Here is a 26,800-nt window from a genome sequence, read left to right on the forward strand (position 1 = left end):
GTGTACCAACCACTTGCAGTACATCCCGCGTCCCATCCAACCGATGTACTAACATATGCGATTAGATCTGCAAAATTAGCTCTCCCCATAAGAGCTGGGCTACTGTTACCTCCTCCTGTGTGCATAGCCAGATTAAGGGGTGCATTTATCAAGATCGCATTTTACAATGCGATCTTGGCGGAATATTACCGCCCAGGATCGCATTGTAAAATGCGATCTTATCGGGGGAATGTATAATTTTTAAGGGCACAGGGACAGGGCCCTGATAGGAGCCCGTCCCTGCGAAGCCCTGACCCGAAAGCCGGGGGGTCTGCGCAGGCGCGGTTATGTGCTGACCCCCGCCGACCCCTCTTACCGCACTGCCCTGCTCGGGCAGTGCTATGTGTAGCCATAGGCTGCAATGGGCTATCACCGTATCAGAATGGCGATAGCCCAGGGCTGCGATGCCAGGCTGCCCGATGTTAATACATCGGGCAGCTTCGCATCCCCCATAGAAACCTATGGGGATGCGGCCGGCGGCGCTGCAGGGAGGATCGCAGCAGGGATCGGAGATCCCTGCTGTGGTCCCCCTTTGATACATTTAGGAGATAGTTAATATTTGCGGCTAAACCCCGAAAATGTGCGTTTTCGGGGATTTAGCCGCAAATATAGTTTGATAAATGGGCCCCTAAGGGAGGAACGCAGGGGATACTGTACCCTGGCCCCCCCTCCCCGGTGAGAGCACAGTGACATTACTAGCTCTCCTGATTCCTGTCCCAGTATGTAAGTAGTACAGAGGCTGTTGCTATTCTTGCATGTGACAGCATAGATGATACAGTAGATTTTATTTTTCTTCTAGCTGACCCGCCCGGCGTTGCCCGGGACAACCTTGTGTTTTATTCCATTTCCAGAATTGCTGTAAAATGTCATCTGCTGTGCAAAAATACCCAAGATTGGAATTTGTGAAAACCTCCACCATAATGTTAGAATGTGTTTGCATTGATACTCAATGACTGCAATGAAATAAGGGGTGTTGTTTGAAACACACCGCCCCTGACTTGATAGCTTGTGTGTGTTGATGAATTCCACATCCACTCCTGAGATTTAGCACCTACAGTATGATGCATTTTTTTTGGTGTGTTGAACTGTTTTTCTGTGTGTTGTAGTGTATGTGGGTGTGTGTACTGTGTGTGGTGTGGTGCATACTTGCCTACCTGACCCTCTCCATGAGGGAGAACATGCTCTGTTCCTGGACTTCCCTGGTAATGTATGATTGCCAGCACCTGTGGTGACACCTTTCTTACCAATTACCCAGCTCCCCACAGGTGATGGCAATCATACATTACCAGGGAGGTCCAGGAACAGAGCATTGCATCCCTGAAGGAGAGGGAAATATCGTGTGGTGTGTTGTGTGTATCTGTCCAATGTGTAAGTGTGCGAGGTGCGCTACATATGTATATGTGTGTGCAGTGGTTGAGGTGGAAATTGGGAGTATGGGAAATTGAAGGCTGAAGTTATGTGCACACTCCAGAAAAAGAGGGTTCTGCCACTCAAAGGGGGCATGTCCTTGAGTGTAATGTACCATGCCATATGCCCCTTATACACATTAGGCAAAACAGTAATAGACCCCCTTACACTTGCCCCTTAAACATTATGCCACGTGGAAAGAGCCAAAATTCCATTCTGCGACACAGAATAAGCAAAAAAATTCACATGGATTGAACCAAAATTCACATTATACCACCCGGATTGAGACAAAATTCATGTTATATGAAACTGAAAGAGCCAAAATTCACATTATGCTACATGGATTGAGGCAAACTTCATATAATGCCTCCTGGAATAAGCCCAAATTCACATCATGCCACCCGGATTGATCCCAAATTCACTTTATGCCACCCGGATTGATCCAAAATTCACATTATGCCACATGGCGGGGTGATGCAGGGACAGAGATGGCGGTATAATGCAGGGACAGAGATGGTGGGGTGACGCAGGGACATGCACCTCTATGTCACACTACATGTCACATTCCTCCCACCTGATACCTGTCACATTCATCTGTCCCGGCTCCTGTTTACATCAATGGGGGAAGCCCGTCCTGCGGTCAGTATGGAGGTTGGGCGGGGGTCGCACACAGCCTCCACTGCTGTCTGCTGTACACCTGAAGAGAGTAGCGGAGGCAGGGAGGAGGTGAATGGATGCCTGTGTGTGTGTGTACCATTCACCTCGTGGACATGGGCTGGGGGGAGGGTGCACGGGGACTGGGGGCAGCCCACCAGCTTACCTTGGTGCTGGGCTTGTCCCCAGCGCGATGATCGGCAGTCCCGGCAGGGGTGATCGCGGTCCCAGTGCTTGGAGATTATATCATCTTCAAGCGCCACCTCCGTCTACACTGCAGGTAGGCACCACAGTGTAAGCATGGTTGCCTACCTGACCCTCTCCAGGAGACAATGCTCTGCTCCTGGACTTTCCTGGTAATGTAGGATTGCCATCACCTGTATGGACACCTGTCTTATCAGTTACCTAGCTCACTACAGGTGATGGCAATCCTACATTACCAGAGAAGTCCAGGAACAGAGCATGTTCTCCCTCATGGAGAGGGTCAGGTAGGCAAGTATGAGTGTAAATGGTGCAAATCCCGGATCTGACCCGTCGGATCCGTATTCCAAATGCTGGGTCGGATCCGGGATTTTTGGTGTAAAAGGGGTATAAGTGTGTGTGTTCTGTGTGTTTGTGTGTGTTGTACTATGTTTGGGTGTCTTGTAGTGTATATGGGTGTGTGTTGTACTGCTTGTGGTGTGTTATGTATGTGTGTGTTGTGTGGGTACTTGTTTCCTAGCACGGCGCCTGCGATTTTGATTGTATCCATCGGGTCCAAAAAAAATCGCATGCCAATCGCAACCAAATCGCATGCGATGCGATCGATGCGATTTTTACATTGGAACCAATGTAAAATGGTCCCTGAGAACCGATTTTACATTGGGCCCAATGTTAAATGCCCCCAGACCCCAATTTTCATTGTATACCCACCCTGATGGGTCAAATGCCCCCCCATTGTTAACGCCACCCCACGATGAACGGCAACCCGAAGCGTGGCGAGCGCAGCGAGCCCTCGAGGGGCGGCGGTACGCGTCCTCCTACCTTTTCTACCTTTCATTCGTTGATTTTATATAGTGCGGCGAGCGGACGCGCATTACTTCACAGGTATTACGCATCCGCTCGCCACGCTACGGGCTCGGTGGCTCGCTGCGATCGCCACACTATATGAAATCAACTCCACACCGGCGTGGATAGTGGGGGTATGAAAAGGTAGGAGGACGCATACCACCGCCCCTCGAGGGCTCGCTGCACTCGCCACGCTTCGGGTTGGCGTTCATCGTGGAGTGGCGTTAACAATGGGGGGGCATTTCTCATGTAAGATACCCATAAGGGCGGGTATACAATGAAAAATCGGGTCCATTGGCCCATTTAACATTGTTCCCTATGTAAAATCGCGTCCATCGCATCGGTCGCATGGATGCGATTTTTTCATTGTCGGGGGAAAAGGCTAAAAATAGCCCTAAAATCGCGTCGTTCGCGTCCATCACATACCTTAAGTTAAGGCATGCGATCACCTACGACGGGCGCTGTGCTAGGAAACAAGTACCGTTGTGTGTATCTTTCCAATGTGAAAGTGTGTGAGGTGTGCTACGTACATATGTGCTGTGTGCGTATATGGTGTACTGTGTGACGTGTGGTCTATGTATTTCCCCTACAATTATTCCCAATTGTTGAAAGCCTTCACCATAATGTTAGAATGTGTTTGCATTCATACTCGATGACAACCATGAAATCAGGTGTGGTGTTGTTCCTTTGTCTTCGGTTTCCCAGATCGTAAATCTTTTTTCCAGATCATTAATTGAGGCAAAATAAACCTTGGTGTTTTTTACATTTCTAAAGCAGCCCATACACGCTGCGATGCCAGGCTGTCCGATGTGTGCTTTGAGGTGCGCGTTCCCGCGGCACCTCATCGCACAGTACAAAAAGTATGTGCTTGCACATACTTTTTGTACTTAGTTTTCATCACATTGCATCACATTGCATCGCATTGCATGCATAGGCAATGCAATGCGATGTGATGCATGCTAGTTAAGCACTGAATGCACGCCCGTATTGGGACGTGTATGGGCGGCTTTAGTGATTTTTCCCATAAGTCAGAACATACTCCAGTGGTTTAAATGTAATATACATAATCCATGCCTCCCAACGTGACCCATATCCGGAGGGACAAACCGCTCTGCTACCTGGACTTCCTTCTTATGTATCATTGCAATCACCTGGGATAAAATTGCTTCATTATAAATTAAATAGTTCAACCCAGGTGACTCCAATCACTTAAGGTGCGTACACACGGGGGCGATTTAGTGCAAAATCGCGGGAAATATGGTCGCTGAGCGACCATATTGCCCGCAATGGGAGTGTGCACCGGCGATATATCGCCGGGTGCGCGCTCCCGTTTTTGGCCCTGTGGTGATCGCTGGTCGCAGGAACATGCTCCTGCGACCAGCTGATTACCACTGCCGGGCTCCCCCCGGCAGTTTCTTTTTCATCAGCGACCATCTCTGGTCGCTGATGTAAAGTAGAAACTGAGCAATATATCTCCCCCGTGTGTACACAGCATTATTAAGAGGGAAGTGCTTGTAGAAAGGACAGATGTCACTCCTGGAACAGGTCATGGTGGGAGGTGCGCAATCTAATATGCCTTAACCTGGGCCACCTTGTTTTAAGTGTCCCGGGTCCCTCCAAGCCTTAATCCAGCCCTGCCTATGTGGCATCCCTGAAATACGCCTCTCTCCACTCCAATCTATCCTCAGTGCTGCTGCCCATCTCCTCTTCTCCAAACATACCGTGTCCACCTGTCCTCTCTTTCATGTTCTATATTGGTTTCCCTTCCAAATCCAATTCTACAAAGCCATCACCCATTGCTCTCCCACCTCCATATCTATCCTTATCTCTCTTTACACTATCACCCTCCCTCTCCGCTCCACAAACGCATGACGCCTCTCCTGCTAACTGGTCACTTCCTCCCACATCTCTAATCCCAACCACCTGTTATATCAAACTTCTACCCCTTCTGTTTCACCAGCCCCTTCCCTTCTGAATGTTAGATCTCACGAGCAGGGCCCTCTCCCCTCAGGTGCCTTTCCTTCTCTTACTCAGACTAGCTCATACACCATAAGGCCCCCCATGCACTTGTGCAATTTGTTCACTTTTCATTGGATTCCGACGATCGGTCCGATTAAATTAAGTGAAAACCGTCAGATCGCATGTGTTTCAGCTCCGATTCTGATCGGAGCAGGAGATCGCAACGCCTGCACTACCGATTTATCAGATTCGATCCTGCCATCCGGGCGGCTCGAGGGGGATTGTGTGTAGAGTGTCACATCTGTATCCTACGTACCTGTTCCACATTATCTCGTACTGTAGTTTGGACGGGATGAAGTCAATATGCCGGCGGTCGGAATCCCGGCGGTCAAAATACCGACGCTGGAATCCCTACCACCGCAATACCGTCACTTTGTCCCTCTATGGGTGTCCACGACACCCATAGAGGGAGAATAAAATAGTGTTCGGAGCGTAGCGAAGCACCGGGCCCGCAAGGGGGGGCGATTAATGGCCCCCCCCTTGTCGGTATTCCAGCGTTGGTATTTCGACCGCCGGCATTTCATACCGGACCCAGTTTGTATGTTTCATGTCGCCAGTCTGTGGTCCGTAGTCATCCTGCACCTTCCCTTTTCCTTCCTTCTTCCCCTCCTAATGTCTGTCTCTTTGTTTCCAGATGTCTCACAGCGTGACTCTTCTCTGTGCTCTGTGGCTGTCTCATGTCCATGGATCTGTGGACAACAGCACAACAGGTGAGAGGGGAGGACAGTGGACACCGCTATCGGTATACTGTGGGGGATCTGCATCGGCCTATCATGTCTGATATCTGCACCGTGTGCCGCCATGTTATCATTACAATGACTGCAGTTATGTCAGCATGAGAAGTGTTCATTCTAGCACCCTCTATCTTTGAAAACCCATGCAGTTCCTGTTCCCTGCCTGGGGCGTCGCTGTCTGCTGTGGTGTTTCTAGCATAGGTCTGGTTTACAGATCAGTGCTGATATACAGACCACACTGTGCTAGAAGCACTACAGCAGACAGTGACACCCCAGGCAGGTAGAGGAAATGCATGGGTTTTTAAAGATAGTGGGTGCTAGATTGAACACTATATATGGCGGCTATATGGCGTCTTCTGTATACATGGCAGCTATATGGTGGCTTGTTTTTGGAAGCTGTATGGCGGTTTCTGTACATGGCAGCTTCTGTATGTGGCAGCTTCTGTATGTGGCAGCTTCTGTATGTGGCAGCTATATGGCGGCTTCTGTATGTGGCAGCTATATGGCGGTTTCTGTACATGGCAGCTTCTGTATGTGGCAGCTATATGGTGGCTTCTGTATATGGCAGCTGTATGGCGGCTTCTGTATGTGGCAGCTTCTGTATGTGTCAGCTATATGGTGGCTTCTGTGTATGGCGGCTTCTGTATGTGGCAGCTATATGGCGGTTTCTGTACATGGCAGCTTCTGTATGTGTCAGCTGTATGGCGGCTTCTGTACATGGCAGCTTCTGTATGTGGCAGCTTCTGTATATGGCAGCTGTATGGCGGTTTCTGTATATGGCTGTTATATAGCCATTCCCAGTAAGAGAGCCAGGGAAGTAGGATAATGTATATGATAAAGATGTTGTGAAACTGATAATATGGTAATGGTGTTTGGATACAGGACAAGGACGTGAGGGCGGTGTCTGGGCCGGGACGTGAGGGCGGTGTCTGGGCTGGGACGTGAGGGCGGTGTCTGGGACGGGACGTGAGGGCGGTGTCTGGGCTGGGACGTGAGGGCGGTGTCTGGGACGGGACGTGAGGGCGGTGTCTGGGCCGGGACGTGAGGGCGGTGTCTGGGCCGGGACGTGAGGGCGGTGTCTGGGCCGCGACGTGAGGGCGGTGTCTGGGCCGCGACGTGAGGGCGGTGTCTGGGCCGGGACGTGAGGGCGGTGTCTGGGCCGGGACGTGAGGACGGTGTCTGGGCCGGGACGTGAGGGCGGTGTCTGGGCCGGGACGTGAGGGCGGTGTCTGGGCCGGGACGTGAGGGCGGTGTCTGGGCCGCGACGTGAGGGCGGTGTCTGGGCCGCGACGTGAGGGCGGTGTCTGGGCCGCGACGTGAGGGCGGTGTCTGGGCCGGGACGTGAGGGCGGTGTCTGGGCCGGGACGTGAGGGCGGTGTCTGGGCCGGGACGTGAGGGCGGTGTCTGGGCCGGGACGTGAGGGCGGTGTCTGGGCCGGGACGTGAGGGCGGTGTCTGGGCCGGGACGTGAGGGCGGTGTCTGGGCCGCGACGTGAGGGCGGTGTCTGGGCCGGGACGTGAGGGCGGTGTCTGGGCCGCGACGTGAGGGCGGTGTCTGGGCCGCGACGTGAGGGCGGTGTCTGGGCCGCGACGTGAGGGCGGTGTCTGGGCCGCGACGTGAGGGCGGTGTCTGGGCCGGGACGTGAGGGCGGTGTCTGGGCCGGGACGTGAGGGCGGTGTCTGGGCCGGGACGTGAGGGCGGTGTCTGGGCCGGGACGTGAGGGCGGGGTGGCAATATATATATATATATATATATATATATATATATATATATATATATATATATATATATATATATATATATATATATATATTATAAACACACAGGTACTCACACTCGATAATTCATTCCCAAACAGTTCATGGTTTCCAGGTTTCCTCACAGAACCACAAGTGAAATCGTTATCTCCGCCATTTGACCTTTTAAAATGTGTCAGTGAGTGATGACTGCACCTGTGCACCTGCCGGGTGACATGTGAGCTGTGTTGTGTCCTGACCTGAGGACCGGGTGTCTGAGAACCACCGATGTGTGGGATACTGCACATGTTTCTCAGGGGGTGTAACCCGGAATACACGGAGGTTACCGTGAACACTTTCCTACGTGTGATTGTGCCTTGCACAGGGGATGTGCACGCTAGACTACACACTACATCTGTGATGCACGGCATGACTGAACCTTCTGAGCTAGCCTATTAATTATTAATACCAGCAAAATGGTAGAATTACTCTGATCAGTTTAAAATCTGTTGTATGTGATTGCAGAGCGGGTATGGAAACCGTTATATTCAGCAAACCTTTTTTTGTGAATAGATATCAGCGTTATAAATTGACGTCATTGAGGCACTGGGACATTTCAGAACCAACAACTCTCTTTGAACACTGGGACTGTCTGTGGAGATGTTGGGCAGTTAGAATGGATAGCTAGGTACACTGGGACTGTCTGTGGAGATGTTGGGCAGTTAGTATTGATAGCTAGGTACACTGGGACTGTCTGTGGAGATGTTGGGCAGTTAGTATTGATAGCTAGGTACACTGGGACTGTCTGTGGAGATGTTGGGCAGTTAGTATTGATAGCTAGGTACACTGGGACTGTCTGTGGAGATGTTGGGCAGTTAGAATGGATAGCTAGGTACACTGGGACTGTCTGTGGAGATGTTGGGCAGTTAGTATTGATAGCTAGGTACACTGGGACTGTCTGTGGAGATGTTGGGCAGTTAGTATTGATAGCTAGGTACACTGGGACTGTCTGTGGAGATGTTGGGCAAATAGTATTGATAGCTAGGTACACTGGGACTGTCTGTGGAGATGTTGGGCAGTTAGTATTGATAGCTAGGTACACTGGGACTGTCTGTGGAGATGTTGGGCAGTTAGTATTGATAGCTAGGTACACTGGGACTGTCTGTGGAGATGTTGGGCAGTTAGTATTGATAGCTAGGTACACTGGTGGAGGGTTTCCAGTACCCTGGACCAATAAGGAAAGTAGAGGCTGCAGTGAGCAGAGAGCACTGGGACAGAGCCCGGGGTTATTTGTTCTACATGTAGGTAACACGTTCTCCCCCCTCCCCTTTCTTGCAGGCTGCCGGATAATCCACCCTCCACGAGACGGAGGGATACGTTACCGGGGTCTCACACTCTCTCAGGTGAAGGCAGTTGAGACGCTCCCTGTGGACTATGAGATTGAATTTGTTTGCCGCGGAGAGAGGGAGATTTCTGGCCCAAAAGTGCGCAAATGCCAGCGGGACGGAACCTGGACAGATATGGACAAGCCCAGCCGTTGTCGTGAGTGTCTGTTCTATGATTGGTTGCACTAACCCTCCTTTTACTGCGCTCTATTGTGATCACTTACTCACTGATAATGGCACTCTAATGTGATCACTCACTCCCCAATAACAGCACTCTATTGTGATCACTCACTCACTGATAATGGCACTCTATAGTGGCCACTCACTTACTGATAACAGCACTCTAGTGTGATCACTCACTCACCAATAACAGCATTCTAGTGTGATCACTCACTTCCTGATAACAGCACTCTATTGTGATCACTCACTGTATTATAGTGTGACTAACTGCACTCACTTACCTGTTACTACACTGTATTATAGCGTGACTGATTGCACTCACTTACCTGTTACTACACTGTATTATAGTGTGACTGACTGCACTCACTTACCTGTTACTACACTGTATTATAGCGTGACTAACTGCACTCACTTACCTGTTACTACACTGTATTATAGTGTGACTGACTGCGCTCACTTACCTGTTACTACACTGTATTATAGCGTGACTAACTGCACTCACTTACCTGTTACTACACTGTATTATAGTGTGACTGACTGCGCTCACTTACCTGTTACTACACTGTATTATAGCGTGACTGACTGCACTCACTTACCTGTTACTACACTGTATTATAGCGTGACTGACTGCACTCACTTACCTGTTACTACACTGTATTATAGCGTGACTGATTGCACTCACTTACCTGTTACTACACTGTATTATAGTGTGACTGACTGCACTCACTTACCTGTTACTACACTGTATTATAGCGTGACTAACTGCACTCACTTACCTGTTACTACACTGTATTATAGCGTGACTGATTGCACTCACTTACCTGTTACTACACTGTATTATAGTGTGACTGACTGCACTCACTAACCTGTTACTACACTGTATTATAGCGTGACTGACTGCGCTCACTTACCTGTTACTACACTGTATTATAGCGTGACTGACTGCACTCACTTACCTGTTACTACACTGTATTATAGCGTGACTGATTGCACTCACTTACCTGTTACTACACTGTATTATAGTGTGACTGACTGCACTCACTTACCTGTTACTACACTGTATTATAGCGTGACTAACTGCACTCACTTGCCTGTTACTACACTGTATTATAGCGTGACTGACTGCACTCACTTACCTGTTACTACACTGTATTATAGTGTGACTGACTGCACTCACTTACCTGTTACTACACTGTATTATAGTGTGACTGACTGCACTCACTTACCTGTTACTACACTGTATTATAGTGTGACTGACTGTACTCACTTACCTGTTACTACACTGTATTATAGTGTGACTGACTACACTCACTTACCTGTTACTTCTCTGTATTATAGTGTGACTGACTGCACTCACTTACCTGTTACTACACTGTATTATAGTGTGACTGACTACACTCACTTACCTGTTACTTCTCTGTATTATAGCGTGACTGACTGTACTCACTTACCTGTTACTACACTGTATTATAGTGTGACTGACTGCTCTCACCTACCTGTTACTGCACTGTATTATAGTGTGACTGACTGCACTCACTTACCTGTTACTACACTATAGTTATTATAGTGTGACTAACTGCACTCACTTACCTCTTACTACACTGTATTATAGCGTGACTGACTGCACTCACTTACCTCTTACTACACTGTATTATAGCGTGACTGACTGCACTCACTTACCTCTTACTACACTGTATTATAGTGTGACTGACTGCACTCACCTGTTACTACACTGTATTATAGTGTGACTGACTGCACTCACCTGTTACTACACTGTATTATAGTGTGACTGACTGCACTCACTTACCTGTTACTACACTGTATTATAGTGTGACTGACTGCACTCACTTACCTGTTACTACACTGTATTATATGTACTGTATCTATGTTTTGACTGCACTCACCCACATCTTACTGCACTCTTTTGCTGACTGACTGCACTTAGATAATTTCTAACTGTACTCTTTTGTGACCTTAGTGTAGTGTAAATGACTGCACTCACCTACAGTACCTGTTACTTACCTGAGGCTGCACTTGATTGCACTTTCTTACCTGTGCCTGTACTCTATTGTCACGTCATTGTAGTGTGACTGACTGCACTCACCCACCTGTTACTGCACTCTGTTGTGACCCCATTGTAGTGTTACTTACTGCACTTGCCCACCGTAACTGTTACTGCTATTGCACTTGTGACCTCTCTGTAGTATGACTGAATGCACTCACCTACTGTTACTATACTCTATTGTGACTGACTGCGCTCACCTATCTGTTACTGCACTCTATTTTGACCTCATTGTAGTGTGGCTGAGTGCACTCGCACACCTGTTACTGTTACTGCACGCTACTGTGACCTGTAGTGTGACTGGCTGCTCTCACCCACCTGCTTCTGCACTCTATTGTGTCCTGTAGTGTGACTGTCTGCACTCGCCCACTTGTTACCGCACTCGATTGTGACCTCATTATAGTGTAACTGACTGCACTCCCCTACTGTTACTGCTCTCTATTGTGACCTGTAGTGTGACTAAAGGCACTCATCCATCTCTTGCTGCACTCTATTGTGACCTCATTGTAGTGTGACTGACTGCACTCACCTATTATTACTGTTACTGCGTTCTATTGCCACCTCATTGTAGTCTGACTGACTGCACTCGCCCAGCTGTTACTGCACTCTTTTGTGACCTCAGTAAAGTGTGACTGACTGCAGTCACCCACAGAGCCGGCCTTAGGCATAGGCCAACTAGGCAATTGCCTAGGGCATTTGGCATGCCAAGGGGCATCAGCAGCTTCTGCTGATTAAAATGATATGCAGCATGCCTATATTCTGTGTGTGAGTGAGGCTGTATCTGCATATGAAATAGTGTATTCATGGAAACCACTGTAACATAGCATTCCGTATGCAGGTACAGCCACAGTCACACACAGAATATATTCATGCCGCATATCATTTCAATCATCGGAAGCTCCTTGTGTGTGCTGGTCATAACAATGCAAATAAGACGAATTTTCAGCAAAAAAGGCACCCAACGTTAGCAGAACTGGCCAGGAGCTGCATGGCTTATTGAGTCAAGATGTATGAGGAAACATCTGTATCCAAGCAGAGGCAGAGGTCACAGTGTTAGCGGCTGTGCGAGTGCTGTCTGCGGGTGGGTTGGCTGTGCAATAGTGTTCGGCATATGTGTAAGGGGCATTATTTGTGTCAAGTATAAATGCATTAATAATGTGCGACATATGTGTAACAGGCATTATGTGTGTCATGTGTATAAGGGCATTAATAATGTGCAACATATGTGTAAGGGGCATTGGAGGTTATTCTGATCGTAGCGGCCAAACGTGCGTACGTTCCAAAACAACGTACGCTATCCGTACGCGGCCGTTGGGGTTAAGTCCACCCACAACTCAGCCGCATACGTACGGCCAGAAACAACGTCAAAGGGAAGTGGCGTACAATTGAGCGTACGCCAACGTACACGGACGGGCCAGCCCTTACACTCCGACAACTGGCGTACAACTGAGCGTACGCCACCGTTTACGGACGTCTCTCGTCCGTCTTCCCGCCGACTTCCTGCGGCTATCTGAGCGTACGCCAGCTTGCACGGACGGGTCCCTATTGTTTTCAATAGAAAACTCAGCTTATGTCACCGCTCGTGAGAGTGAGCGTACGTCCGTGTACGCTGACATACCCTTCACATATATGGACCTGCAAATCTTGCCTTTCAACTATAATTATGAAAATTAATTAATTGATTGAATTAATTAATGTGCAAAATAGTGGGCATGGGCTTCAAACATTGCTGAAACATCCTTTGTAGGTGTTAGATGTGGTTTATGTTATTGTATCATAAATACAAAACCTATGTTTGTATTAGAGTGAACACGTTGACACATGTCGACTTGTGTAGATTGAGTGTGCTACTGTGTAAAGTCTATGAAAGCACGTAGTGAATGTGTCTAACTGTTTTAACAAATACCTACCTTAGCATATATAAGCAGGTCTTAAAAAGATTCTTACCTTAAATTAAACAAACCTTTAAATGTAGAGAAGTATAGAAAGATAAGCTTCCAATGTGTTTGAGTGCTGTGTGTGGCTTGCAGGTAGTGAAATCATGGTTTGGACTTAATAGACTGCAGCATTGGTTATTACATTCAGGTGTATGTGTTTGGTAGTAATCAGCGTAAATTAGCAAATCCAGGCGCACGCTGGCATGCGGTATCTGTAGGGGTGGTTTGAGATGGCGGTTGGCGGCCGCCTGTTTTGTGTCCGAAATGAACGGTGCTTTAGTCGATCGTGCGGTAGTAGCACCGCTCATTTTTGGTGCACACCCCCGTGTACGCCCATATTTACGCCCATTTTCCCTCATTATTTCGGCCGCTCCCCTCATCACGCCCCTATGCCGCCCCCAATGCCCGTACACTCGCGTATAGGTTTTTTCGCACGTAGAGACCCGTCCGTAAGCGTTGTGGAGTGTTCGCGCCTGCGCATTAGCGAATGTACGCATGCGCAGATCATAAAAAATCCCGGGACGTACGCGTACGGCCCGGCCGCTCCAACCAGAATAAGGCCCATTATGTGTATGAAGGGCATTAATAAAGGTTGGCATAATGTGTAAGGGGCATTATGGTTATAAGGACATTAATAATGTGTGTTATGTGTAAGCGACATTACTGTGTGGTATTATCAGGGATGCTGAGAGAAAGGGGTAGGGGGTACAAATTACCCAGGCCAAAGTCTGATGGAAGGGCCCAGTGGGGGCCCCGGGCCCCCTCCCCTTAAGTCAGCAGCAGCTGAAGCTCTTCTCCTCTGCCCAGCACACACTGCTTTGTGCTGGGTTGCAGTGTGGCCATGGAGGTGCTTAAAATACAATATTTTCTCAGGATTTTTTTCTAAGGGTATAATGTGAATAATGTGAGGAAAAATGTATATAAGGTAAAGTGGTACTACTGTGTGATGTAACGTGAATAAGGGACACCATCGCATGATATAATGTGAATAAAGTTGCACTACTGTGTGACATAATGTGAATTGGGGGTACTATTGTGTGGCCATGCCCCTTCCCAGCAAAAACACACCCCTGTTTGGGCTGTGCACCAAATGTGTGCACTGTTTCTATTTAAAATATTGCAGGTAGGAGCACCAAAATGATGACTGCTATGATGATTGTTGATGGTACTGGGAAAGGGGAGCAGGGTCAGAGGCGGAACTAGTGGCGGTGGTAGGGGGCACCAACCAAAATCTTGCCTAGGGCGTCATTTAGGCTAGGGCCGGCTCTGGTCACCCACCATAACTACTACTGCACTCTATTGTGACCTCATTGTAATGTGACTGACTGCATTAACCTACCATTACTGTTGCTGCACTCTATTGTCACCTCATTGAAGTGTGACTGGCTGCACTCGTCCATTTGTTACTGCACTCTTTTGTGACCTCATTGCAGTGTGACTATTTGCACTCGTCCACTTGTTGCTGCACTGTATTGTGACTTCATTGAAGTGTGATTGACTGCACTCTCCTACTTGTTACTGCCCTCTTTTGTCATCTCATTGTAATGTGACTGACTGCACTCACCCACCTGTATTGTAGTGTGCGTAGTGTGGCTGAGGGCACTCGCTCACCTGTTACGGTTACTACACTCTCTTGTGACCTCATTGAAGTGTGACTGACTGCACTCATCTGCCACTACTGTTACCGCACTCTATTGTGACCGCATTGCAATGTGACTGATTGCACTCACCCACTTGTTGCTGCACTCTATTGTCACCTCATTGTAGTGTGACAGACTGCATTAGCTCACCTGTTACACTAAAATGTGGTGAAAATAGAGTGCAGTAACTGATTGCATTCACCTACCATTTCTGCTCTCTACTGTGACATTTAGTGTGACTTACTGTACTCACCCACTTGTTGCTGCACTTTATCGTGACCTAATTGTAGTGTCACTGACTGTACTCGCCCACCTATTGCTGCACTCTATTGTCACCACATTGTAGTGTGACTTACTGCATTCGCTCACCTGTTACTGCACTCTATTGTGACCTGTAGTGTTACTGACTGCACTCACCCACCTGTTAGTGCGCTCTATTGTCGCCTCTTTATAATGTGACTGACTGACCTCACCCACCTGTTACTGCACTCTATGTTGACATTATTGCAGTGTGGCTGACTGCATTCGCTCACCTGTTACTGTTACTACACTCTATTGCAGTGTTTTTCAACCACTGTGCCGTGGCACACTAGTGTGCCTTCAGCTGTTCTCAAGTGTGCCTCCATAACTAGAGATGCCCAAACCAGTTTACAGCAATCATCATCACTGTTACTTACTGGTCTCTTCTTTTCATGTAAAGGGCCAATGTATTTTATTTTGTCACCAGTGTGTTTGTTTTTTATATGGGGGCCAATAGGTTTGTTTTTTTCCTGTGGGGGCCAATGTGTTTTGCCCTGTGGGGATCTACTGGTGTGCCTCAACAATTTTAAAATCGTATTTAGTGTGCCGCAAGGTAAAAAGGTTGAAAATCACTGCTCTATTGTGACCTCACTGAAGTGTGACTGACTGAACTCACCTACCTTTACTGTTACTGCGCTTTATTGTCACCTCATTGTAGTTTGACTGACTGCACTTGTCCACCTGTTACTGCACTCTATTGTGACCCGTAGTGTGACTGATTGCACTCGCCCACTTTTTGCTGAACTCTATTGTGACCTCATTGTAGTGTGACTGACTGCACTCGCCTACCATTACTGTGCTCTATTGTCACCTCATTATATTGTGGCTAACTGCACTCTCCTACTTGTTACTACACTGTATTGTGACCTCATTGAAGTGTGTCTTACTGCACTCACCTACTGTTACTGCATTCTATTGTGACCTATAGAGTGAATGACTGCACTCGCCCACTTGTTAATGCATTTTATTGTGACCTCATTATAGTGTGACTGATTGCACTCACCCATTTGTTGCTGCACTCTATAGTCACCTCATTGTAGTGTCACTGACTGCATTCGCTCACCTGTTACTGCACTCTATTGTGACCTCTTTAAGTGTAACTGACTGCACTCCCCTACCGTTACTGCGCTCTATTGCGACCTGTAGTGTGACTGATTGCATTCATCCACCTGTTGCTGCACTCTATTGCCACCTCATTGTAGTGTGACTCACTGCACTCGCCCATCTGTTACTGTGCCCTATTGTTACCTCACTATAGTGTACCAGACACTACTCGTCCGCCTGTACTGCTCTTTATTGTGACCTGTAGTGTGACTGACAGCACTTACCCACCTGTTTCTGCACTCTGTTGCCACCTCATTGTAGTGTGACTGACTGCACTCGCTCTCCTGTTACTGCGCTCTAGTGTGAGCTCATTTTAGTGTGACTGACTGCACTCACCCACCTGTTACTGCACTCTATTGTGACCTCATTAAAGTCTGACTGAATGCACTCACCTACCGTTACTGCACTCTATTGTGACCTGTAGTGTGACGGATGGCACTTGCCCACCTGTTACTGCACTCTATTGTGTCCTCATGGAAGTGTGACTGACTGTCCTCGCTCTCCTTTTACTGTTACTGCGCTCTAGTGTTAGCTCATTGTAGTGTGACTGACTGCACTCGTCCACCTGTTACTGCGCTCTATTGTTACCTCATTATGGTATGACTGACTGCACTCATCTACAGTTACTGCACTTTATTGTGACCTGCAGTCTGACTGACTGCACTCATATACCTGTAACAGCACTCTATTGTGTCCTGTAGTGTGACTGACAGCACTCATCCACCTGTTACTGCACTCTATAGTGTCCTCTAGTGTGACTGACTGCACTCATCCACCTGTTACTACACTCTATTGTGTCCTGTAGTGTGACTTACTGCACTCATCCACCTGTTACTGCGCTCTATTGTCACCTCATTGTAGTGTGACTGACTGCACTCATCCACCTGTTACTACACTCTATTGTGTCCTGTAGTGTGACTGACAGCACTCATCCACCTGTTACTGCGCTCTATTGTGTCCTGTAGTGTGACTGACAGCACTCATCCACCTGTTACTGCGCTCTATTGTGTCCTGTAGTGTGACTTACTGCCCTCATCCACCTGTTACTGCACTCTATTGTGTCCTGTAGTGTGACTGACTGCACTCATCCACCTGTTACTGCGCTCTATTGTGTCCTGTAGTGGGACTGACTGCACTCATCCACCTGTTACTGCGCTCTATTGTGTCCTGTAGTGGGACTGACTGCACTCATCCACCTGTTACTGCACTCTATTGTGTCCTGTAGTGTGACTGTCTGCACTCATCCACCTGTTACTGCACTCTATTGTGTCCTGTAGTGTGACTGACTGCACTCATACACCTGTTACTGCGCTCTATTGTGTCCTGTAGTGTGACTGACTGCACTCATCCACCTGTTACTGCGCTCTATTGTGTCCTGTAATGTGACTGACTGCACTCATCCACCTGTTACTGCGCTCTATTGTGTCCTGTAGTGTGACTGACTGCACTCATCCACCTGTTACTGCGCTCTATTGTGTCATGTAGGGTGACTGACTGCCCTCATCCACCTGTTACTGCGCTCTATTGTGTCATGTAGGGTGACTGACTGCCCTCATCCACCTGTTACTGCACTCTATTGTGTCCTGTAGTGTGACTGACTGCACTCATCCACCTGTTACTGCGCTCTATTGTGTCCTGTAGTGGGACTGACTGCACTCATCCACCTGTTACTGCGCTCTATTGTGTCCTGTAGTGGGACTGACTGCACTCATCCACCTGTTACTGCGCTCTATTGTGTCCTGTAGTGGGACTGACTGCACTCATCCACCTGTTACTGCGCTCTATTGTGTCCTGTAGTGGGACTGACTGCACTCATCCACCTGTTACTGCGCTCTATTGTGTCCTGTAGTGGGACTGACTGCACTCATCCACCTGTTACTGCGCTCTATTGTGTCCTGTAGTGGGACTGACTGCACTCATCCACCTGTTACTGCGCTCTATTGTGTCCTGTAGTGGGACTGACTGCACTCATCCACCTGTTACTGCGCTCTATTGTGTCCTGTAGTGTGACTGACTGCACTCATCCACCTGTTACTGCGCTCTATTGTGTCCTGTAGTGTGACTGACTGCACTCATCCACCTGTTACTGCACTCTATTGTGACCTGTAGTGTGACTGACTGCACTCATCCACCTGTTACTGCGCTCTATTGTGTCCTGTAGTGTGACTGACTGCACTCATCCACCTGTTACTGCGCTCTATTGTGTCCTGTAGTGTGACTGACTGCACTCATCCACCTGTTACCTGTTACTCTATTGTGACCTGTAGTGGGACTGACTGCACTCATCCACCTGTTACTGCGCTCTATTGTGTCCTGTAGTGTGACTGACTGCACTCATCCACCTGTTACTGCGCTCTATTGTGTCCTGTAGTGTGACTGACTGCACTCATCCACCTGTTACTGCGCTCTATTGTGACCTGTAGTGTGACTGACTGCACTCATCCACCTGTTACTGCGCTCTATTGTGTCCTGTAGTGTGACTGACTGCACTCATCCACCTGTTACTGCGCTCTATTGTGTCCTGTAGTGTGACTGACTGCACTCATCCACCTGTTACTGCGCTCTATTGTGTCCTGTAGTGTGACTGACTGCACTCATCCACCTGTTACTGCGCTCTATTGTGTCCTGTAGTGTGACTGACCGCACTCATCCACCTGTTACTGCGCTCTATTGTGTCCTGTAGTGTGACTGACTGCACTCATCCACCTGTTACTGCGCCCTATTGTGACCTGTAGTGTGACTGACTGCACTCATCCACCTGTTACTGCGCTCTATTGTGTCCTGTAGTGTGACTGACCGCACTCATCCACCTGTTACTGCGCTCTATTGTGTCCTGTAGTGTGACTGACCGCACTCATCCACCTGTTACTGCGCTCTATTGTGTCCTGTAGTGGGACTGACCGCACTCATCCACCTGTTACTGCGCTCTATTGTGACCTGTAGTGTGACTGACTGCACTCATCCACCTGTTACTGCGCTCTATTGTGTCCTGTAGTGGGACTGACTGCACTCATCCACCTGTTACTGCGCTCTATTGTGTCCTGTAGTGGGACTGACTGCACTCATCCACCTGTTACTGCGCTCTATTGTGTCCTGTAGTGGGACTGACTGCACTCATCCACCTGTTACTGCGCTCTATTGTGTCCTGTAGTGGGACTGACTGCACTCATCCACCTGTTACTGCGCTCTATTGTGTCCTGTAGTGGGACTGACTGCACTCATCCACCTGTTACTGCGCTCTATTGTGTCCTGTAGTGGGACTGACTGCACTCATCCACCTGTTACTGCGCTCTATTGTGTCCTGTAGTGTGACTGACTGCACTCATCCACCTGTTACTGCGCTCTATTGTGTCCTGTAGTGTGACTGACTGCACTCATCCACCTGTTACTGCACTCTATTGTGACCTGTAGTGTGACTGACTGCACTCATCCACCTGTTACTGCGCTCTATTGTGTCCTGTAGTGTGACTGACTGCACTCATCCACCTGTTACTGCGCTCTATTGTGTCCTGTAGTGTGACTGACTGCACTCATCCACCTGTTACCTGTTACTCTATTGTGACCTGTAGTGGGACTGACTGCACTCATCCACCTGTTACTGCGCTCTATTGTGTCCTGTAGTGTGACTGACTGCACTCATCCACCTGTTACTGCGCTCTATTGTGTCCTGTAGTGTGACTGACTGCACTCATCCACCTGTTACTGCGCTCTATTGTGACCTGTAGTGTGACTGACTGCACTCATCCACCTGTTACTGCGCTCTATTGTGTCCTGTAGTGTGACTGACTGCACTCATCCACCTGTTACTGCGCTCTATTGTGTCCTGTAGTGTGACTGACTGCACTCATCCACCTGTTACTGCGCTCTATTGTGTCCTGTAGTGTGACTGACTGCACTCATCCACCTGTTACTGCGCTCTATTGTGTCCTGTAGTGTGACTGACCGCACTCATCCACCTGTTACTGCGCTCTATTGTGTCCTGTAGTGTGACTGACTGCACTCATCCACCTGTTACTGCGCCCTATTGTGACCTGTAGTGTGACTGACTGCACTCATCCACCTGTTACTGCGCTCTATTGTGTCCTGTAGTGTGACTGACCGCACTCATCCACCTGTTACTGCGCTCTATTGTGTCCTGTAGTGTGACTGACCGCACTCATCCACCTGTTACTGCGCTCTATTGTGTCCTGTAGTGGGACTGACCGCACTCATCCACCTGTTACTGCGCTCTATTGTGACCTGTAGTGTGACTGACTGCACTCATCCACCTGTTACTGCACTCTATTGTGACCTCATCGTTATTACTTTGCTTGTACTTGCCATCTCTCTGTATCATCTATGCCATAACACACAAGGAACAGGATTTTGGCATGGTCTCCCTACAGTATGATGGTTTCCCTCCTGCTGGGTTCCTCTCACCTGTCTCCTCTCTCTCCACAGTTCCCACCTGTCCTCGCATGCACCTGAAGTTGGAGAACGGACAGGCGGATGTCAGCATGACTGGGCGCGTGCCAATGGAGGGGACAAGTGTCCGGTTCAGGTGTGATCCGGGATTCTTGCTGGTGGGCTCCAGCCATAGCATGTGTACCAAGTCGGGCAAGTGGGACCACCCCAAACCTACCTGTCAAGGTGAGGCCAGAAGGACATGGGCGTGACTATAGGACGCAGGTGTAGGAGTTACACAGTGCCCATGGCACCGGTGTAGATGTAGCATGGCATTAGGGTTGGTCTATAGCAGTAGGAGCAGCCGGTTGGTGAGGCCAGAAGGACATGGGCGTGACTATAGGATGCAGGTGTAGGAGTTACACAGTGCCCATGACACCAGTGTAGATGTAGCATGGCATTAGTGTTGGTCTATAGCAGTAGGCGCGGCCGGTTGGTGAGGCCAGAAGGACATAGGCGTGACTATAGGACGCAGGTGTAGGAGTCGCACAGTGCCCATGACACCAGTGTAGATGTAGCATGGCATTAGGGTTGGTCTATAGCAGTAGGCGCGGACGGTTGGTGAGGCCAGAAGGACATGGGCGTGACTATAGGACGCAGGTGTAGGAGTTACACAGTGCCCATGACACCAGTGTAGATGTAGCATGGCATTAGGGTTGGTCTATAGCAGTAGGCGCGGACGGTTGGTGAGGCCAGAAGGACATGGGCGTGACTATAGGACGCAGGTGTAGGAGTCACACAGTGCCCATGGCACCAGTGTAGATGTAGCATGGCATTAGGGTTGGTCTGTAGCAGTAGGCGCGGCCTGTTGGTGAGGCCACAAGGACATGGGCGTGACTATAGGACGTAGGTGTAGGAGTCACACAGTGCCCATGACACCAGTGTAGATGTAGCATGGCATTAGGGTTGGTCTATAGAAGTAGGCGCGGCCGGTTGGTGAGGCCAGAAGGACTTGGGCGTGACTATAGGACGCAGGTGTAGGAGTCACACAGTGCCCATGGCACCAGTGTAGATGTAGCATGGCATTAGTGTTGGTCTATAGCAGTAGGCACAGCCGGTTGGTGAGGCCAGAAGGACATGGGCGTGACTATAGGACGCAGGTGTAGGAGTCGCACAGTGCCCATGACACCAGTGTAGATGTAGCATGGCATTAGGGTTGGTCTATAGCAGTAGGCACGGACGGTTGGTGAGGCCAGAAGGACATGGGACGTGACTATAGGACGCAGGTGTAGGAGTCACACAGTGCCCATGACACCAGTGTAGATGTAGCATGGCATTAGGGTTGGTCTGTAGCAGTAGGCACGGCCGGTTGGTGAGGCCAGAAGGACATGGGCGTGACTATAGGACACAGGTGTAGGAGTCACACAGTGCCCATGGCACCAGTGTAGATGTAGCATGGCATTAGGGTTGGTCTGTAGCAGTAGGCCCGGCTGGTTGGTGAGGCCAGAAGGACATGGGCGTGACTATAGGACGCAGGTGTCGGAGTTACACAGTGCCCATGACACCAGTGTAGATGTAGCATGGCATTAGGGTTGGTCTATAGCAGTAGGAGCGGCTGGTTGGTGAGGCCAGAAGGACATGGGACGTGACTATAGGACGCAGGTGTCGGAGTTACACAGTGCCCATGACACCAGTGTAGATGTAGCATGGCATTAGGGTTGGTCTATAGCAGTAGGCACGGCCGGTTGGTGAGGCCAGAAGGACATGGGCGTGACTATAGGACGCAGGTGTAGGAGTCGCACAGTGCCCATGGCACCAGTGTAGATGTAGCATGGCATTAGGGTTTGTCTATAGCAGTAGGCACGGCCGGTTGGTGAGGCAGGGAGATCTGCAATTTGAAGTATAATGTGCATTTACTCCCATTGTAGTGTTGGTGGCAGTACCTGCACGCGTTCGGGCAGGTGGCGTTAAGTTGCGCGCTAAGCAGCAAACGACTGCTGCTTAGCAAGCGGTACTGAATAAGTCCCTTAGTGCTAGCTGCCAGTTTCGGTTTAGTCCAGGTTACAGCGCTCCCTAGTGGTGAAATGGAGGAATACTTACTTGTTGGTTGTATGCACACATCTTGTAGAAATGTGAATTTGCTCCACTAGAAGTGAATGATAATATATATCAGTGTAATGTACTAGAAGCACCAGAAGTCCCGGCATGTACTGTGGCTGGAGAGTCTCCGTATATTGTAAATTATTTCAAATGTAATGTTCCTATTGATATTTTTTTTTGGAAATGCAATTAATGGGCAGGGTTGGCCAAATGATGTGACGGGAAGCAGGGTATCACATACAATAAATAGACCATAAGGAATGACCGGAGTATCCAACCCCCTACACGCACACACCTTACCTTGCTGCCACTCTGATCTGTTGGGAGTCCTAGAAGGAACTGTTTCACGGTGCAGTTCCCCAGGGCTCCACTAAGGGGAAGCAGCGAGTAACTGAGCATGAATAGATTACATGGGAATACTGCCACCAGGACCACTTAAAAAAAAAACAAATAATAATAAAAAAAAAGTGAAAATATAAATTATAATAGAGAGAAAATAAAGACTGTCCTGGTGGGTGTTACAGAAGGGCTGGCACAGAGTTACTACGCACCCAAAGGCTTCTGAGACACCAATTGGCTGCTGTGCCCCAGGAAGGTGGCATTGCTAGGAGTGTGTGGGCACCTGATATCTGTTAGATCCCTGCCCCCCATCTGGCCCATATAAGTTCCCGGTGCTTTTGAAATGATACAAAAGGTATATCGGGTTCTTACCGCCAGTCCTCAGGTACTACCAACAGGCAGTGGCGGCTCCAGAGGTGGGGCTACAAACCAGTTAAAAATTCAAATAGGGGAGCCACACCCACTACCAGTGAGTCAGTGTGGAATGGCAGTTGGTGGCAGTGGTTGTAGCTCCCCTATTTGAATTTTGACCTCTGCTGCAGCCCCCCTGGATCTGCCACTGCCAACAGGCCGTGTTTTGTGAATGTTTGTATTAATGCACAGGTGAGTGAATCTATTTTACTGGGTCAGCAATTATCCCATTGGCTTCCACACAGGATATCCTGAAAACATGATCTTTTGGGAAACCTTGGGGGTTGAAGTTGCTTCACACGGTTACAGGATCCTCTGTATACAAACACAGATCTTTTAGGACAGGATATACAGTATAGACATAAGGTTGAGGACTGAAGTCTATCTGTAAATGCTGGCAGTGTGTGTATTACAGTCAGCATCCTGTGTACCCCTGCGGCCCCCAGCTCCATCACTGGCTTTTCCTGTCATTGTTCTACCTAGGTCTGCTCTTATAGTGCTCATTCTCGCAAAACATGTGCAGTTCCTCTTCCCTGCCTGGGGTGTCCCTCTCTGCTGTGGTGCATCTAGCACAGTGCAGTCTGTATCTCAGCACTGATATGCACAGCAGAGAATGACACTGCAGACAGGGAACTGCATGGGTTTTGAAAGAGGCATGATCCTAGAATGAACACTAATCTTACGGTGCAAACACCTCTTACTGCCTGCTCTGTGCACAAGCAAACCTCTCTTATTACCCGCTCTCTGCCCCATCTAGTATCCCTCACCACCCCAGCACTTACTCTCTGCCCCATGTAACATCACTCACCACCCCAGCACTTACTCTCTGCCCCATGTAACATCACTCACCACCCCAGCACTTACTCTCTGCCCCATGTAACATCACTCACCACCCCAGCACTTACTCTCTGCCCCATGTAACATCACTCACCTCCCCAGCACTTACTCTCTGCCCCATGTAGCATCACTCACCTCCCCAGCACTTACTCTCTGCCCCATGTAGCATCACTCACCACCCCAGCACTTACTCTCTGCCCCATGTAACATCACTCACCACCCCAGCACTTACTCTTTGCTCTGTGCCCCATGTAACATCACTCGCCTCCCCAGCCCTTACTCTCTGCCCCATGTAACATCACTCGCCTCCCCAGCCCTTACTATCTGCCCCATGTAACATCACTCGCCTCCCCAGCCCTTACTATCTGCTCTGGGCCCCATGTAGCATCACTCACCACCCCAGTACTTACTCTCTGCTCTGTGCCCCATGTATCATCACTCACCACCCCAGCACTTACTCTCTGCTCTGTGCCCCATGTAACATCACTCACCACCCCAGCACTTACTCTCTGCTCTGTGCCCCATGTAGCATCACTCGCCTCCCCAGCCCTTACTCTCTGCTCTGTACCCCATGTAACATCACTCGCCTCCCCAGCACTTACTCTTTGCTCTGTGCCCCATGTAACATCACTCGCCTCCCCAGCCCTTACTCTCTGCCCCATGTAACATCACTCGCCTCCCCAGCCCTTACTATCTGCCCCATGTAACATCACTCGCCTCCCCAGCACTTACTCTCTGCTCTGTGCCCCATGTAGCATCACTCACCACCCCAGCACTTATTCTCTGCCCTGTGCCCCATGTAGAAACACTCACCACCCCAGCACTTACTCTCTGCTCTGTACCCCATGTAGCATCACTCACCACCCCAGCACTTACTCTCTGCTCTGTGCCCCATGTAGCATCACTCACCACCCCAGCACTTACTCTCTGCTCTGGACCCCATGTAGCATCACTCACCACCCCAGCACTTACTCTCTGCTCTTTACTCCATGTAGCATCACTCACCACCCCAGCGCTTACTCTCTGCTCTCTACCCCATGTAGCATCACTCACCACCCCAGCGCTTACTCTCTGCTCTGTGCCCCATGTAGCATCACTCACCACCCCAGCGCTTACTCTCTGCTCTGTGCCCCATGTAGCATCACTCACCTCCCCAGCCCTTACTCTCTGTTCTGTGCCCCATGTAGCATCACTCACCACCCCAGCCCTTACTCTCTGCTCTGTGCCCCATGTAGCATCACTCACCACCCCAGCGCTTACTCTCTGCTCTGTGCCCCATGTAGCATCACTCACCTCCCCAGCCCTTACTCTCTGTTCTGTGCCCCATGTAGCATCACTCACCACCCCAGCCCTTACTCTCTGCTCTGTGCCCCATGTAGCATCACTCACCACCCCAGCCCTTACTCTCTGCTCTGTGCCCCATGTAGCATCACTCACCACCCCAGCACTTACTCTCTGCTCTGTGCCCCATGTATCATCACTCACCACCCCAGCACTTACTCTCTGCTCTGTGCCCCATGTAGCATCACTCACCACCCCAGCACTTACTCTCTGCTCTGTGCCCCATGTAGCATCACTCACCTCCCCAGCACTTACTCTCTGCTCTGGACCCCATGTAGCATCACTCACCACCCCAGCACTTACTCTCTGCTCTTTACTCCATGTAGCATCACTCACCACCCCAGCACTTACTCTCTGCTCTGTACCCCATGTAGCATCACTCACCACCCCAGCACTTACTCTCTGCTCTGTACCCCATGTAGCATCACTCACCACCCTAGCACTTACTCTCTTCTCTGTACCCCATGTAGCATCACTCACCACCCCAGCGCTTACTCTCTGCTCTCTACCCCATGTAGCATCACTCACCACCCCAGCGCTTACTCTCTGCTCTGTGCCCCATGTAGCATCACTCACCACCCCAGCGCTTACTCTCTGTTCTGTACCCCATGTAGCATCACTCACCACCCCAGCACTTACTCTCTGCTCTGTGCCCCATGTAGCATCACTCACCACCCCAGCACTTACTCTCTGCTCTGTGCCCCATGTAGCATCACTCACCTCCCCAGCCCTTACTCTCTGTTCTGTGCCCCATGTAGCATCACTCACCACCCCAGCCCTTACTCTCTGCTCTGTGCCCCATGTAGCATCACTCACCACCCCAGCACTTACTCTCTGCTCTGTGCCCCATGTAGCATCACTCACCACCCCAGCACTTACTCTCTGCTCTGTGCCCCATGTAGCATCACTCACCTCCCCAGCACTTACTCTCTGCTCTGGACCCCATGTAGCATCACTCACCACCCCAGCACTTACTCTCTGCTCTTTACTCCATGTAGCATCACTCACCACCCCAGCACTTACTCTCTGCTCTGTGCCCCATGTAGCATCACTCACCACCCCAGCACTTACTCTCTGCTCTGGACCCCATGTAGCATCACTCACCACCCCAGCACTTACTCTCTGCTCTTTACTCCATGTAGCAT

At 49.5% G+C, this 26,800-nt stretch overlaps 1 protein-coding gene across 3 annotated transcripts in view; it reads left to right on the forward strand.

The window, feature by feature from the left end:
- GABBR1 (gamma-aminobutyric acid type B receptor subunit 1) overlaps positions 1-26,800 on the forward strand; it is an 86,789-nt gene that overhangs the window by 3,613 nt on the left and 56,376 nt on the right. For all 3 annotated transcript variants that reach the window (XM_083160267.1, XM_083160269.1, XM_083160268.1), the window contains exons 3-5: positions 5,801-5,876; positions 8,975-9,178; positions 20,685-20,873. In XM_083160267.1, coding sequence (XP_083016393.1) covers positions 5,801-5,876; positions 8,975-9,178; positions 20,685-20,873 — 469 coding nt within the window. The remainder of the gene's footprint in view (positions 1-5,800; positions 5,877-8,974; positions 9,179-20,684; positions 20,874-26,800) is intronic.

This window comes from Crinia signifera, chromosome 9 (genome assembly GCF_055691185.1).
Source record: "Crinia signifera chromosome 9, ASM5569118v1, whole genome shotgun sequence".
Classification (NCBI taxonomy): Eukaryota; Metazoa; Chordata; class Amphibia; order Anura; family Myobatrachidae; genus Crinia; species Crinia signifera.